Source organism: Bombus pascuorum, chromosome 6 (assembly GCF_905332965.1).
Source record: "Bombus pascuorum chromosome 6, iyBomPasc1.1, whole genome shotgun sequence".
Taxonomy (NCBI): domain Eukaryota; kingdom Metazoa; phylum Arthropoda; class Insecta; order Hymenoptera; family Apidae; genus Bombus; species Bombus pascuorum.
Window position 1 is genome coordinate 7,112,615 of NC_083493.1, and position 11,964 is coordinate 7,124,578.

At 32.4% G+C, this 11,964-nt stretch overlaps 3 protein-coding genes across 5 annotated transcripts; 2 read left to right on the forward strand and 1 right to left on the reverse strand.

Moving 5' to 3' along the window:
* Positions 1 to 169: 169 nt before the first annotated feature.
* Positions 170 to 1,959, forward strand: LOC132907810 (ragulator complex protein LAMTOR1). The gene is made up of 5 exons (XM_060961217.1): positions 170 to 313; positions 565 to 641; positions 716 to 805; positions 923 to 1,121; positions 1,199 to 1,959. Exons 1-5 carry the CDS (start codon positions 269 to 271, stop codon positions 1,286 to 1,288), a joined length of 501 nt encoding a protein of 166 aa, XP_060817200.1. The 5' UTR covers positions 170 to 268; the 3' UTR covers positions 1,289 to 1,959.
* A 1,121-nt stretch (positions 1,960 to 3,080) lies between these two features.
* LOC132907801 (nuclear transcription factor Y subunit alpha) lies at positions 3,081 to 6,838 on the forward strand. 3 transcript variants are annotated; one of them, XM_060961206.1, is made up of 7 exons: positions 3,081 to 3,216; positions 3,984 to 4,293; positions 4,366 to 4,502; positions 4,706 to 4,879; positions 4,965 to 5,056; positions 5,163 to 5,307; positions 5,380 to 6,838. In XM_060961206.1, the coding sequence occupies exons 2-7, from the start codon at positions 4,002 to 4,004 to the stop codon at positions 5,446 to 5,448; spliced, it is 909 nt and encodes a 302-aa protein (XP_060817189.1). In that variant the 5' UTR covers positions 3,081 to 3,216; positions 3,984 to 4,001; the 3' UTR covers positions 5,449 to 6,838. The 3 variants fall into 3 exon arrangements, with proteins under 3 accessions (XP_060817189.1, XP_060817191.1, XP_060817190.1); XM_060961208.1 differs by having other exon boundaries at positions 5,166 to 5,307; XM_060961207.1 differs by lacking the exon at positions 3,081 to 3,216 and adding an exon at positions 3,230 to 3,552.
* On the reverse strand, positions 6,509 to 8,375 carry LOC132907931 (uncharacterized). Its single transcript, XM_060961386.1, has 4 exons — positions 7,969 to 8,375; positions 7,649 to 7,769; positions 7,370 to 7,577; positions 6,509 to 7,151 (listed from the first exon to the last, which is right to left on the reverse strand). Exons 1-4 carry the CDS (start codon positions 8,200 to 8,202, stop codon positions 6,965 to 6,967), a joined length of 750 nt encoding a protein of 249 aa, XP_060817369.1. The 5' UTR covers positions 8,203 to 8,375; the 3' UTR covers positions 6,509 to 6,964.
* Between the last annotated feature and the right edge of the window lie 3,589 nt (positions 8,376 to 11,964).

Below are 11,964 nucleotides of genomic sequence, written 5' to 3' on the forward strand. Positions count from 1 at the left end.
GTTAGCGTTTTCGTATCTGGTTTAAAAAGGTTGTCACACGTTGCACTTTGTATAATTGGCCAGTTTCTTTTAGTCATAAATCCATCTCAATAAATCACTTTAGTTGTCATTCCTCTCGCAGTATAGTGCATTTCTGGATAGTGATTGAAGCGCAGTATCGGCCCGTCCAGAGCTGATTCACTTGATTGTATACAGGAATGAAGATTAAAAATAATACGTTGTAGCAATACGTCACTGGTTATAAAGTGTTAACAATTCATTTATAAGTATGGGATGTTGTTATAGTTTTTGCAAAGAAGACAGCGATCCGCAGGTAATAAATTAAATTATTTTAGTCAAGTGGGATGTTTTGAAAGCTCAATTTATTGTATAACATTAGATATGTTAAAGGATACATATAAACTTTTATCGCAATTTCACTTATTCGGATTACGTATATAAGACTGAAATAGTCAAAATGTATATTATATTCTTATATGATTCACATTTATAAAATTGAAATAAAATTCAAAGACTAGAATTTAAATTAATTAAAACATGTAATTTATCTGTTTATCTTTGTAGAGTGGGGAAGCAAATGAAAGGACACATTTGTTGGTAGATCCTGTCAGTAATAACACAAATATACCTAGAGTACACAGGTGTGTTTTATATATATATTTATATATGATATAGATAAAAGTTGTTCAAGCTTTTTCATTTCTTTTTCTTTCAGTGATGATTATGTTAACCAATATGCAAGTTCAGCACCCAAAAAAACAGATGAACAAAGTGCATTAAATAGAATTTTACATGAAACAGCTGCGTGAGTGTTTGTTTCTGCCTTTCTTAGTCCTTATGTTTATGTTGCCTTTTTTTTATAGTTATTTGGTAGAATATCACAATAAGGATTAATTTATTATGTTGAAATATTTAATTTCAGTAATGTAATAGATGTTGGAGCACTAGATTCACACAACTTAGAACAGCACGAATATATGGATAGATCACGTGCATATTCTAAACGTATAGAAGCTGGAGGTATTAAAGTACCTGATAGTACATCTTGCTTACTCAAAGATGTTCCTGCCCCAGAAAAAATATTGGCAGCAGAGCCTCTTGATGCTGAAGATCATGGACTGGTAAATATATATTATATGCAATATAACATCCTATTATTTAAATATTTATTAATTTTTATATATGTTTTTATTTATAGATAACAGAAATGCTCCATAAGGCTGTGATAGCATTAGAAGATGTTAATGTTGAACACAAGGAAGATTTAGTAGTTCCCTTTTTATCGTGATCTTTTGGCATTTCCTCAGCAGGATTACATCTTGCTTGAGTGAAATCATTGTACTACACAACACTAAAAACATCATACATCTTTCCAAAATCAATTTTCGATAAGTTAATCTGAATTTACTTCAGATTTTAGAATAGAGTGGGGCTAAAGTCCAACGGGTAAAATGCCCTGAACTTTAAATCTCCGTTTGTAAACAGTCGGTTGAATATCGCATAATGTTATTTAGACAACGAGCATTAGCAGGAGGGACTGCGGAGTCGTCATTCGTTTACGAGCGTTCGTGCGAGTCTTCGTCATACAAAGATCTTAAATTTGGAACTTTTTATACCCTGGACTTTTAGCTCCACCCTATCTTACTTGAATATGAATATTGATGAAGCATTATAATCTGGTGTATTGTAGACAAAAGTTCAGGTACTACTTCTTAATAACGAAATGTTAAAATGGCTTGACAGTTTCTGAATATACAAAATTGTTTTAAGATGTTACAAGTTAATATATTTCCAAACGACCAGTTTTTAATAAAAAAGCTGAATTTGGTAGTGCTTTTCCATAATTTATATACGATACTGTAAAAAGATAAAACCACTGTTATTAATCTCCACTAAGATGTATATCGAGAAACAATATAAAAGGGCTATTTTGTCATAATTTAATAAACGCAGTCATATTATAAATTTATCATTTTTCGCATTAAACTTTGCAAAATTAAGTTTTATCAAGTAAATAATTAACTTTTTTTTAATGTTCATCAGCGTTAAAAATATTTCATGTACGTAAACGGCATTATATGAAACATGATAGTTAATATGTAGATTCAGTAACAATTAATATTCACGAATGCGACTGGAATATATTTCGTTATTCATATTAAAGTGTATATTTTAATTAATATGCACATCTTTGTCTTTTTTATATTGTACGTATTTTGTTTTTACTTTATATTTGCTACAGTGTTGCAAAAAGTATGTACAATTTCAAGTGAGAAGAAGTTCTTAACTTAAACATACACATGTGATATTTATATAAATTAGTACTATTACTAATATTATATTCTTTACTCATTGCCACTTTTCTTATATGTATTTCCTTCATCAAAATTAGTTAATTTTATATTTTATTAAAATTATAATAATTGTTATTCCGCTATCATCTCTTATTAATTGATATGCGTTAAATAAACAATATAAATTGTAAAATTATATATTGTTTTGTGAATAACAGTCATATTAAATAAACTTAATTATAGTAAACAATAAACGATGATTAAACGTTGTATAAGCCGCACTTGTTACATTATTAACTACGTTTATTGAAAATTGTAAGAATTAATTTATCAAAGCTATACGCACAAACGCATAAAGATCGTCAATATTGGTTATTTATTATTTCGTAAAATATATTTATAAAAATACTTTCTTTTCGTATTTAAATGCTTCACCTTTTACACATTGAATACTATTCTACTACTCTAATACTATTTCGAGATTTAGAAACTTCGACTTTGAACAGAATTATTCAATATAGAGTATTTATTTTGAAATATCGTAGGATTGAATTACGAAATTCATTATGAAATTTTATTCGGTAAATGAATGCGGGAATAATAAAAATGTGGAAAATTGATCACTACGGACAGTACATCGGTAAATCGATTTAAAAGGAAGCGGGAAATGAACTGTTAGGAACGCGCGAAGTTTGACGAGAGCGTGGGAAGTAGGTGGTGGGGATAAGTCAAGCCAGTAGATTGGTTGGGCGCGTCGAGGCGCGGAGGGGCATCGACCGGTCTGGCATCGGGCTGCCATCGGACTGGCAGTTCCCCCCGTTCAGTACCACCAATACACAAGAGCCGAGGACTCTCTATCGCCGACCATTGGTCCTCAATTTGCCGACCAATCATTGGGAAAGTGCCCACGAAAATATCCAATGTAAGTCCACAAATTATCAAACATCAACGGGGTACGCGTACGACCGCGCATCGTTGTACGATTAACCGCGTTTTCGTTTTGTGACTTGTTCCAATTGGGAACCCGTGTCTTCTTGTGCTTGAAAAAGTCTTTCTGCACGGCCATGTTTGTCGAGACGAGCGTTTCTCGTCCGAAATTCGCGTCGTTCCATGCATTCCGAATACCATCCAGCAGACTTGGTCTTCGTTTCGTACGTCGACGTTCACTGCGTGTTAAGGATCACGAAAATACGACGTTAATCATGCCACCGAGAACAGAATATAATATCCTTCGGAACAGATTTCTGCCCGACAGAAGGTGATGATTGCTGGCTGGCCTCGATTCTCTTTCCTACGTATCTAACATTCTGCACGTGGGCTCTTTAGACCTCAATGTGTTCGCCACGTTGGCGATCTTTATCAATACGTACGAGACAAAATTATGCCCGACAGAATGAAAGAAATTATCGAGACTCTAACCTTTCTATGCAGTGCATTTATTTATCTTTAGTTTGATACAACAAACATGAAAGTTCCCTTGCATGATTCATGGAACCTTCGTATATACGAGTTCACGTGTATACACAAATTTTGTCTTCGTGTATGTACATACATGTATATAGTCATCTTTGTCGCATTAAACCTATCTTTTTCCACTGGAGAATTTATACTTAGCTTTCTATTAATTTACTTTCCAATATAACTGCATTCTGTCTTTTTTCTGTTGTAAGGTCAATGTCTTCTGTTTAGCGATAGGAGTAATTTACAATGGAACAACTGGGTGAAGGGCAGGCGGTTGTGGTTGGTAGTGCCGGAGGAACCGTCCAGGTTGTTCAAATGGGCCAAGGAGGTCAAGCAATGATGTTACCACAAGCTATACAAATGGCAGCACCAAATGGACAAATACAAGTTGTTCCTGTGTCAAGTTTAACTGGTACAGGCCAACAAATAGTAATTCAACAGCCACAAACACCCCAAATCATTCAAACTCCAGATGGACAAACATACATTTATCAGCCAGTACAATTAGAAGGTCAAGTTCAGCAAGCACAGCCAACAGGTATAAAAGTATATGATTAATGTTGTTGTTAAATTGCAAAATTTGCATACTAATTTCATATTTTTTGGGTAGTAATTAATATTAATGGGAATCTTATGCAAATTGCTGGAGCAACGTCGCAACCAGCAACTACTGCAGCAACCACAACACCAGTACAACCCTTAGCAAGTCCTACAGCAACAGCGACTCAGGCAGGAAATGTTTTCATGGTGATTACTATTAAAGTGTCTCTTTCACTTACATAGTCTGTGTATTATATATTATACCGACTTGTAGTGATTATGGAGCAACAAGGACAGCATAATGTCTATTTTTTTTTTTTAGTTTCTTTACTCCAAAATTTAACTACATAGTTTAATATGAACTAGGTATTGTTGAAATACTTAAACATACATGGTTGTTGATGTTTCAGATGGTACCAGGAAATAGCGGACAAACGCAATTTCAAAGGGTAGCATTGCCAAATGCAGAAGTTTTTGAGGAAGAACCTTTATATGTAAATGCTAAGCAATATAGGCGTATATTAAAACGTCGTCAAGCACGGGCTAAATTAGAAGCTGAGGGGAAAATACCTAAAGAAAGACCTGTAAATATATGTTTAGTTACCGTTAATTTCATGTTATGTGTTTTATTGCTCGTGCACTTTACATGAAATTAGCATTTCCTTACAGAAATACCTCCATGAATCTCGTCATCGACATGCAATGAATAGAATTCGTGGCGAAGGCGGTCGTTTTCATTCCGGTCAAGTAAAGAAACGAAAGTAAGTCTCTATATATATATATCTGTTTCTTATTATATTTCTTTATGCGAAATAAACACAGTGTCTCATTCATTATTTTACGCATATAAGAGTGTAATGGTTCCAGTAGAGCAAACGAAAACGCCATGATTACCCAGCACATCACAACTTCGACCAGCACCAATACCGTTCGTACTATAGCAATAACAGCAGCAAATGTAGGTGTACAATATCACGACACAGATAATTTGGCATCGACTATTGTCATTGAAGTAAATATAAATGTTTTTTCGAATGAAGTACAAAAATTTTGAAGTAAGTTTAAGTCTGGACATTTGTTACAGAAACAAGATATTCCCCTTCAGGAAATGATTTCTCAAGATGATATTGTTACCTCAAACTGCTTGATGTAAATAAATGTTTGAACTAGAAGTTGAGGTAATTAATGAACAATTAATCAGTCAAAAACGAAAAATGTGTTAGTGATGACACTCTACATATGTTTGCATTAATCTCCAAAATAATATATAAATATAAATAATAAAATAATTTGTAAATAATCAATTTGGTGCGAGATATAATGCAAACAGTTTTTGAAAACAAGATGCTGTGAAGAATCATCAAAACTGTATATACTACGAAAAGGTTATGAAAAGGTTTACTTATATTTTTTTAATTTGTGCGTAGTCTAACACAGATTTGGTTAACACTATTGCTATTAGTATTATGTCACGGTATAATGGAAAATTGGATTCAAAATTAGATCAATTTTCATTATAGTGAAATTGGTGAAAGAAATTTGTACTACTTTGTGTACATAAAAAATGTTTGCAGTGTTACATATCAAATTTATAATTTCAAAACGTGTAAATTTTTCTACAAATCATATCGCTACATTCAATCGAGAGACTGAACTATATAATTTATTGTTACGTGCTGGGTACTATTTTTAGATTAGATTTTATAAATGAATTAATCTTAGCTTCCATTATAATGATGAATGAACAAAATACAAAAAGCGTGTACATCGATAAGACTTTTTGTACAATTTTATGTGTGAGTACAATTAATTTAATCTGATAAAAAGCTTTATGGAATATAGTTAATTGTTAAGAATATATTATAAGAAGTTACTCATATTTTTTGCAGTGGCTTATGTAAATAACATGTTTAATCTTGAAATGTTAACTATTTTGGCTGAACAAGGGAGGCTATGTAACGTGTAATTTATCTGAATGGTTGGAATCTTTGAAAATTTATAAAAAATTAATTCGGCTTTACATTTATGATTGCAGATATTTGAAACTTTTAAAAAATTATTTTATTTTCACGTATATGTGCAGATAGATATAACATTATTGTAATAATTCTGAAATATTTAGGTTATTATTTACTTTTTCCTACATATATCTCTTACATATTATTAAAATAGTATTTTTCTAAAGTTCAAATGTTAGTTTTTAAAAGCGGAGATAATGATAATTAATTTCTCTCATATGTAATGAAATACATATTAAAATACAGCACATTTTTTTTACAGACATAAAGAAATTAAAATAAAAAAGATCAAATGTTTCACCTTCATACATAAATATTTTGTTAAATGATCTTAAAGTAGGGCAAAATTGTAAATAACTTGTACGAATGTAATGTAAGAAAGATATACGTGGAATATGATACTGTGTGTTCAGCGTGAATGTGAACTATTGTAAATTAATAATTAAGTTGAGTGAAAATAGGAAATAATATATTTGTAAAGTGGCTATGTACAAGCAAAACAACACGGGTTGTGTTTTGTAATAATTCGTGTCTGATAATTTAATTAACGTAATCCTTCACCAATAGCTTATCTTTAATTTTAATAAGTGATTATTGAAAATAATTTTCCTCTGGCGAGAATGGGAGGTAACGGAAAGATCAGACAAAAGATTAGATTATGTTAGAAGGAAGTACAAATTTTTTGTCTGCCAAAATTTTCGAGCATTCAGACGGTGGGCTGTCGGGTCCTTTAGTGTATATTTGTGGTTCAATTGGCAACGGTGAACCAAACAAACATTCTTTTACTACTCGATTTCCGGTAGCACCTATTGTTGTATCGTATTCTGAATCTCCAGTTCTAGAAAGAATAAATTGTAACAACCTATAGAATTAATAGCGGATACTTACTTTGTTACTGTAAAATTATGTATATAAGTACGAAAGTTTTATAAAAGACAAATGATAATGATCGTTGCTCATGATATTTTAAATCCTTATTGGATTTGCTACGAATTTACTAGTGGACAAATAATATTTATCTATACCAACAGAACTGTTGTAATTTTGCCTTCTTACCTTATACGAAGAATTTCTCTTTCTTTTCTATTGGGTATTAAATTGTCTGGAGGTTTCTTTGCTTTCTTTAGCCGTATCAAGTCTTCTGTTACAATTTTCCATGGGTTTCTATAGGAATTCCTTTGAGTCGTTTCCGATATGATCCAGTCTTCCGCTAAACGAATGTCTTCCCATTTTCCGTATGTTTTCGCACGAGGTGAATAATCTCCTAATATTATCAAATTTTCATTTTAAAATATGTATGTAAATGAAATTGTACTTTCATTTTTAAAATAAAACCTTTTGAATAATCAATTTGATACACAGTGTGTTTAAGTTCGTTCTCTTCTCTTTCGATTAGATTCTCATCTGGTACAACTTCCGAAAGAAATTCTTTTAAATGCGGATATTTCTTGCGAATCTAAATATTTTAAAGTTATATTAACACTGTTACATGTTTAAAGTCTGGTTTCAAAATCCATGCGATGTACTTCAACTCCACAATGAGCTACATTAAAAGAATTTAACGCTTTTCAATTACAATCCAATATCGTAATACAAAAATATTTATTACGAGGTATTACTCATATACTAATTGTTAATACCAAATATTGTTACTTGTTTACTCTGTTTAAAGCTTGTTGAGGATCCTCGGTTTGTTCGTCTAAGCTAAGAGCAGCATTTTGTCGTTGCGTGTTCAAACACTTTCTGTAAGGACCATTTAAATTATTCAAAGGCGGAGGGTACTCGGGTTGTGGCCTGTATTCCTTTGGTCTACCAGTTTTCTTCGATGGGAAATCCTTTTTATATATCGTTATAAAATCACGTGTCTCGTCTTCCACTTCTAGAAGCATGACTTTTCTTTATTTATAATACGAACATTATAAAAATTTCTCACAATGATCAACGATCATGCCTGGTAAAATTCAACGAAAAGGTTACAATAATCTTGAAGTTGCCTATCTTTAATTTACTATACTGTTGACAGTGAGTTGAGAAGAGGAAAGAAGGTTAGGTGTAGTAGGTATAAGACTTTGTTTAGAACATTTCCAATCTGTTATTGATATTACTTTAATTTTTGATAATAAGCAATATTAATCGTAAACGAAAATTCATTGTGAAAAAGTTCAGAAATTTCTGAAGTAGATGAACGATAAAGGGATACGAAAGGAAGGTTTTTCGACGTCTAATAATTCTCCGATTTCTCGCGATCCATTATAGAGGACGATATAACAAGAGGTGAGGCATGGTACCCTTGTGTACTATAAACGCCAATTAGGACATGACATCGAATTTCCCTGTTATAGGTACGTCCTTGTTGATGCGAGTCGCCTACGCTTTCTTTCCTCTCGCTTTTTCTTCTTTTTTGCTTCTCTCGTCATTTAAGGTTGGAAAAATAGATATCCATGTTCTATTTTAATCTCGTAACGATTTAATATCGACATGCGAAGTTTCGTTAAGATTAATTGAATATCTTGAAGGATGAAGGGTATAATAATATAAATTCTTATATTATTAAAGTTAGTTCATTTGCAATACACTTTAAGTTTTATTAACGATACGTTCTATTTGATCGATAAATATTAAATTCTTTCGAACGAATTCTTCGCTGAAAGAATTCTAAGAAGACAAAATATACAAATGAGCGGAAATAATTTTGAGGATCTGTAGCAGGGCCGTATACACACCGTGTGCTGTAACAAGATAGGCATAATTAAAATCTTACGCTGTTTATAATGACGTGGAGTAATTAATCTTTGTCAAGTAACAATGTTGCCAGAATTGTCTGAGCAATATTTTCGCCTCGTTACTCGCAAGAGGCAATTCGTACCTTATAGGCATCCTTTAACTTCTACAGCCCTCTTGCTATTCTACCCACACACTTATTCGAACCCTCTTCAAAAGACAAATGAGGCTTCTTCGTTTCGCGTGTCTTTTTTGCTGCTCTTTCCGGAATTCAGGGGACGAACGAGTTTATTCTGTTCATTTTCACCAAGTTCCTCTCGAAGTTACCTTTCGTTACTTTGTAGCATAGAGTTTCTAGGGTCGGTTTAGGATGGCCGATCGAGTGGGTGGAAGTTACGTAAGTGATTCATCGATGACGAATCGCAGGAAATAACGTAAGAAAAAGTAAGAAGAAAAGGAAGAAGAAGGTGGAAACTCTTAAATCTTATGGATTCGCTACTTTGAATTGGCATTTTTCATTTCTGAGGAATTAAATTTGAACTTCAAATTCCGGAAAGTCCAATTTAATATCGTAATTTGCAAAATTTTTAATTTACAAATGTTAAATTTTGCAAGATTCAATCTCGAAATACATTTAATATAGAATGATTAAAAAAATCATTCTAGATTTAAAAAATTTCATTTCAAGTGTTTGTTTGACCGACAATAATACCTATCATTTTTTATTTCCAAATGTAAGCTCTCGAGAAGCTTTCGACCGTAAAATTGCGACTGCAATTAAATCGAGAGATTTCGATAATTCAGAGAGCAATCTATAAAGCATCGATTTCAAGCAACTTCTAAAATAACTATTACGTAAATCTACGCTAAAGGTTGATTCGTTCGGTCAATTTTGTTCAACAATGTCAGCCGTACGATATGTCACTGGAAACGTACGTTGCAACCCACTTTTACGATATCGGAAGTTCGCAACATTTCTTGCACGTATTCGTTGCAGTTATTTCGTAAAAAATATTTTTTTACACAGAGTAGCCTTCATGCAAAAAATATCTCCGGCAGTCTTAATTTAGTTTCATAATATCGTATCAATAATATGGCAAACGGTTATTCTATTACGAGTACGTACAAACATCGAATAGAAAAAGAAATGTAAAAGTGCATGGTTTTTTCCATTGAGGTCTCGTTGTGACGACAACAAACGTAAAAGACCTTGCTTTTTCTTTTCCTTTATCGTAATGCATACTGTTTCTAGCAGGAATTTATGTGCAGAAGAGAATGTCGTTCTATGACTCGTATACATTTTCGAGTAGAAGCGCTAGGAAGCGAGAAGAAAATGAAAAATGAAACGCTCGAAAACGATGGTTTTGGTTTTTGGAAACCAAAAACTTTCGCGCATATTGGACGTACGATCAAGCTATAGAATACGTGCTTGTTCGTTTTATATTTAGTCGATATTCTAACGTTCACATAAATATTGTACGTTCAATTTTATTCAACTTATTTTCGACTAATAAATACGTGGTCGAAAATTAGTGTTAAAATATTGCACACTGAATTAAACTTTTATCAATACGTTAATACACATGGAGATTAAACTTGTATTAACGGATGTAAAATTTCACAGTATTCTTCCTTCGAATTCTTTAACATTAAAAATTTAAACACTGTATGTGTTGTTTAACGGTAATTGAAACACTGTTCGGTGCTGCGATTATGGAACGTAAATGAAACAAAGTATGAGTCAACCGAATCGCATTTAATTCCAATCGCTGCAGTGCGACGGAGCGAATCAATGCGTTTTCAGAATTAAACGGCCGAATTAACTGCAAATTCGATGGTCAAACGGAATTATAAGGCGAAACAAGCCAGTTTATTCTTTGGAAGAAAAAATGAGAAGAAGAGTGGAGAAAATCTCGGTGTTTCTTTTTCAAGAGGTGAGATCCATAATAAACTTTTGCGCTAAATAGATTTTTGTTAGCTTTGCAAATCGTATTGATTAAATTTACTGAAAAGAATACACTTCGTTGAAAAAATTAATCTTGAGGGAAAAATTGCAAATATTTTCTGTATACTACTTCAAAATTAATAACGATCCTCGATACATTTTTTAATGTCAAATTAAAGAAAAATAGGGCTGCGCCCATACGTTTCTGGATTTGTTGCTACAAAGCTAACGATAATCGGTATATGATACAAATTTGATTTAACTGAGATTTGTTTTTCGCCTGAAGCTACTAGCAGAAGGATGGAACAATGTAAAAATAATTTTTCATTGCGCGGATGGATATACGCGAAGTATAAAATATAGTCTCTCTAATCCCTGCCACTAACATCCATTGTACCACTGTTTGGTATATAGGAAGATTAATGTCCTATAACAAGCAACCAGCTTATTAAAAAGGAGCAGATAACCACAGTTTCGTAATTGACTGGCTAGATGGAATAATACATTATGAGAGATAACGAATGAAAGGAAGAAAAATATTCGCGTAGGGCGGTTTCCCGAAACTGCTATAAACTTGCCCGTTAATTAAAAATAAACAGTGTCTGTATCTCGTGAATTAATGTTACTGTGTAGACGATATGACTACGAGTATAATAGACGATATTTAAACCAATGATAGTTAAAACAAGCACAATTTTATCCTCTGAAAACGGTAATGTATAAATGAAAGCAGACATGGTGCTGAAGCTGCGAATACAACGGAACGTAAATTGAATTTTGGAACGAGGGAAGATCAGATTTGAGGGAGGAAATTTAACGATACACGTGGATTATAACTGCAGGATTATCTAGGTAAATCATATTTTATTTTTCAGTTTATTTTCTCCGCGAGTAATGCAATTTAAAATATTTCCTTTATTTATAAGTGTATTGTTCATTTTATATTAATTCTTTGCGTATCGATTTTCAAAGAGTTAATTGTTAT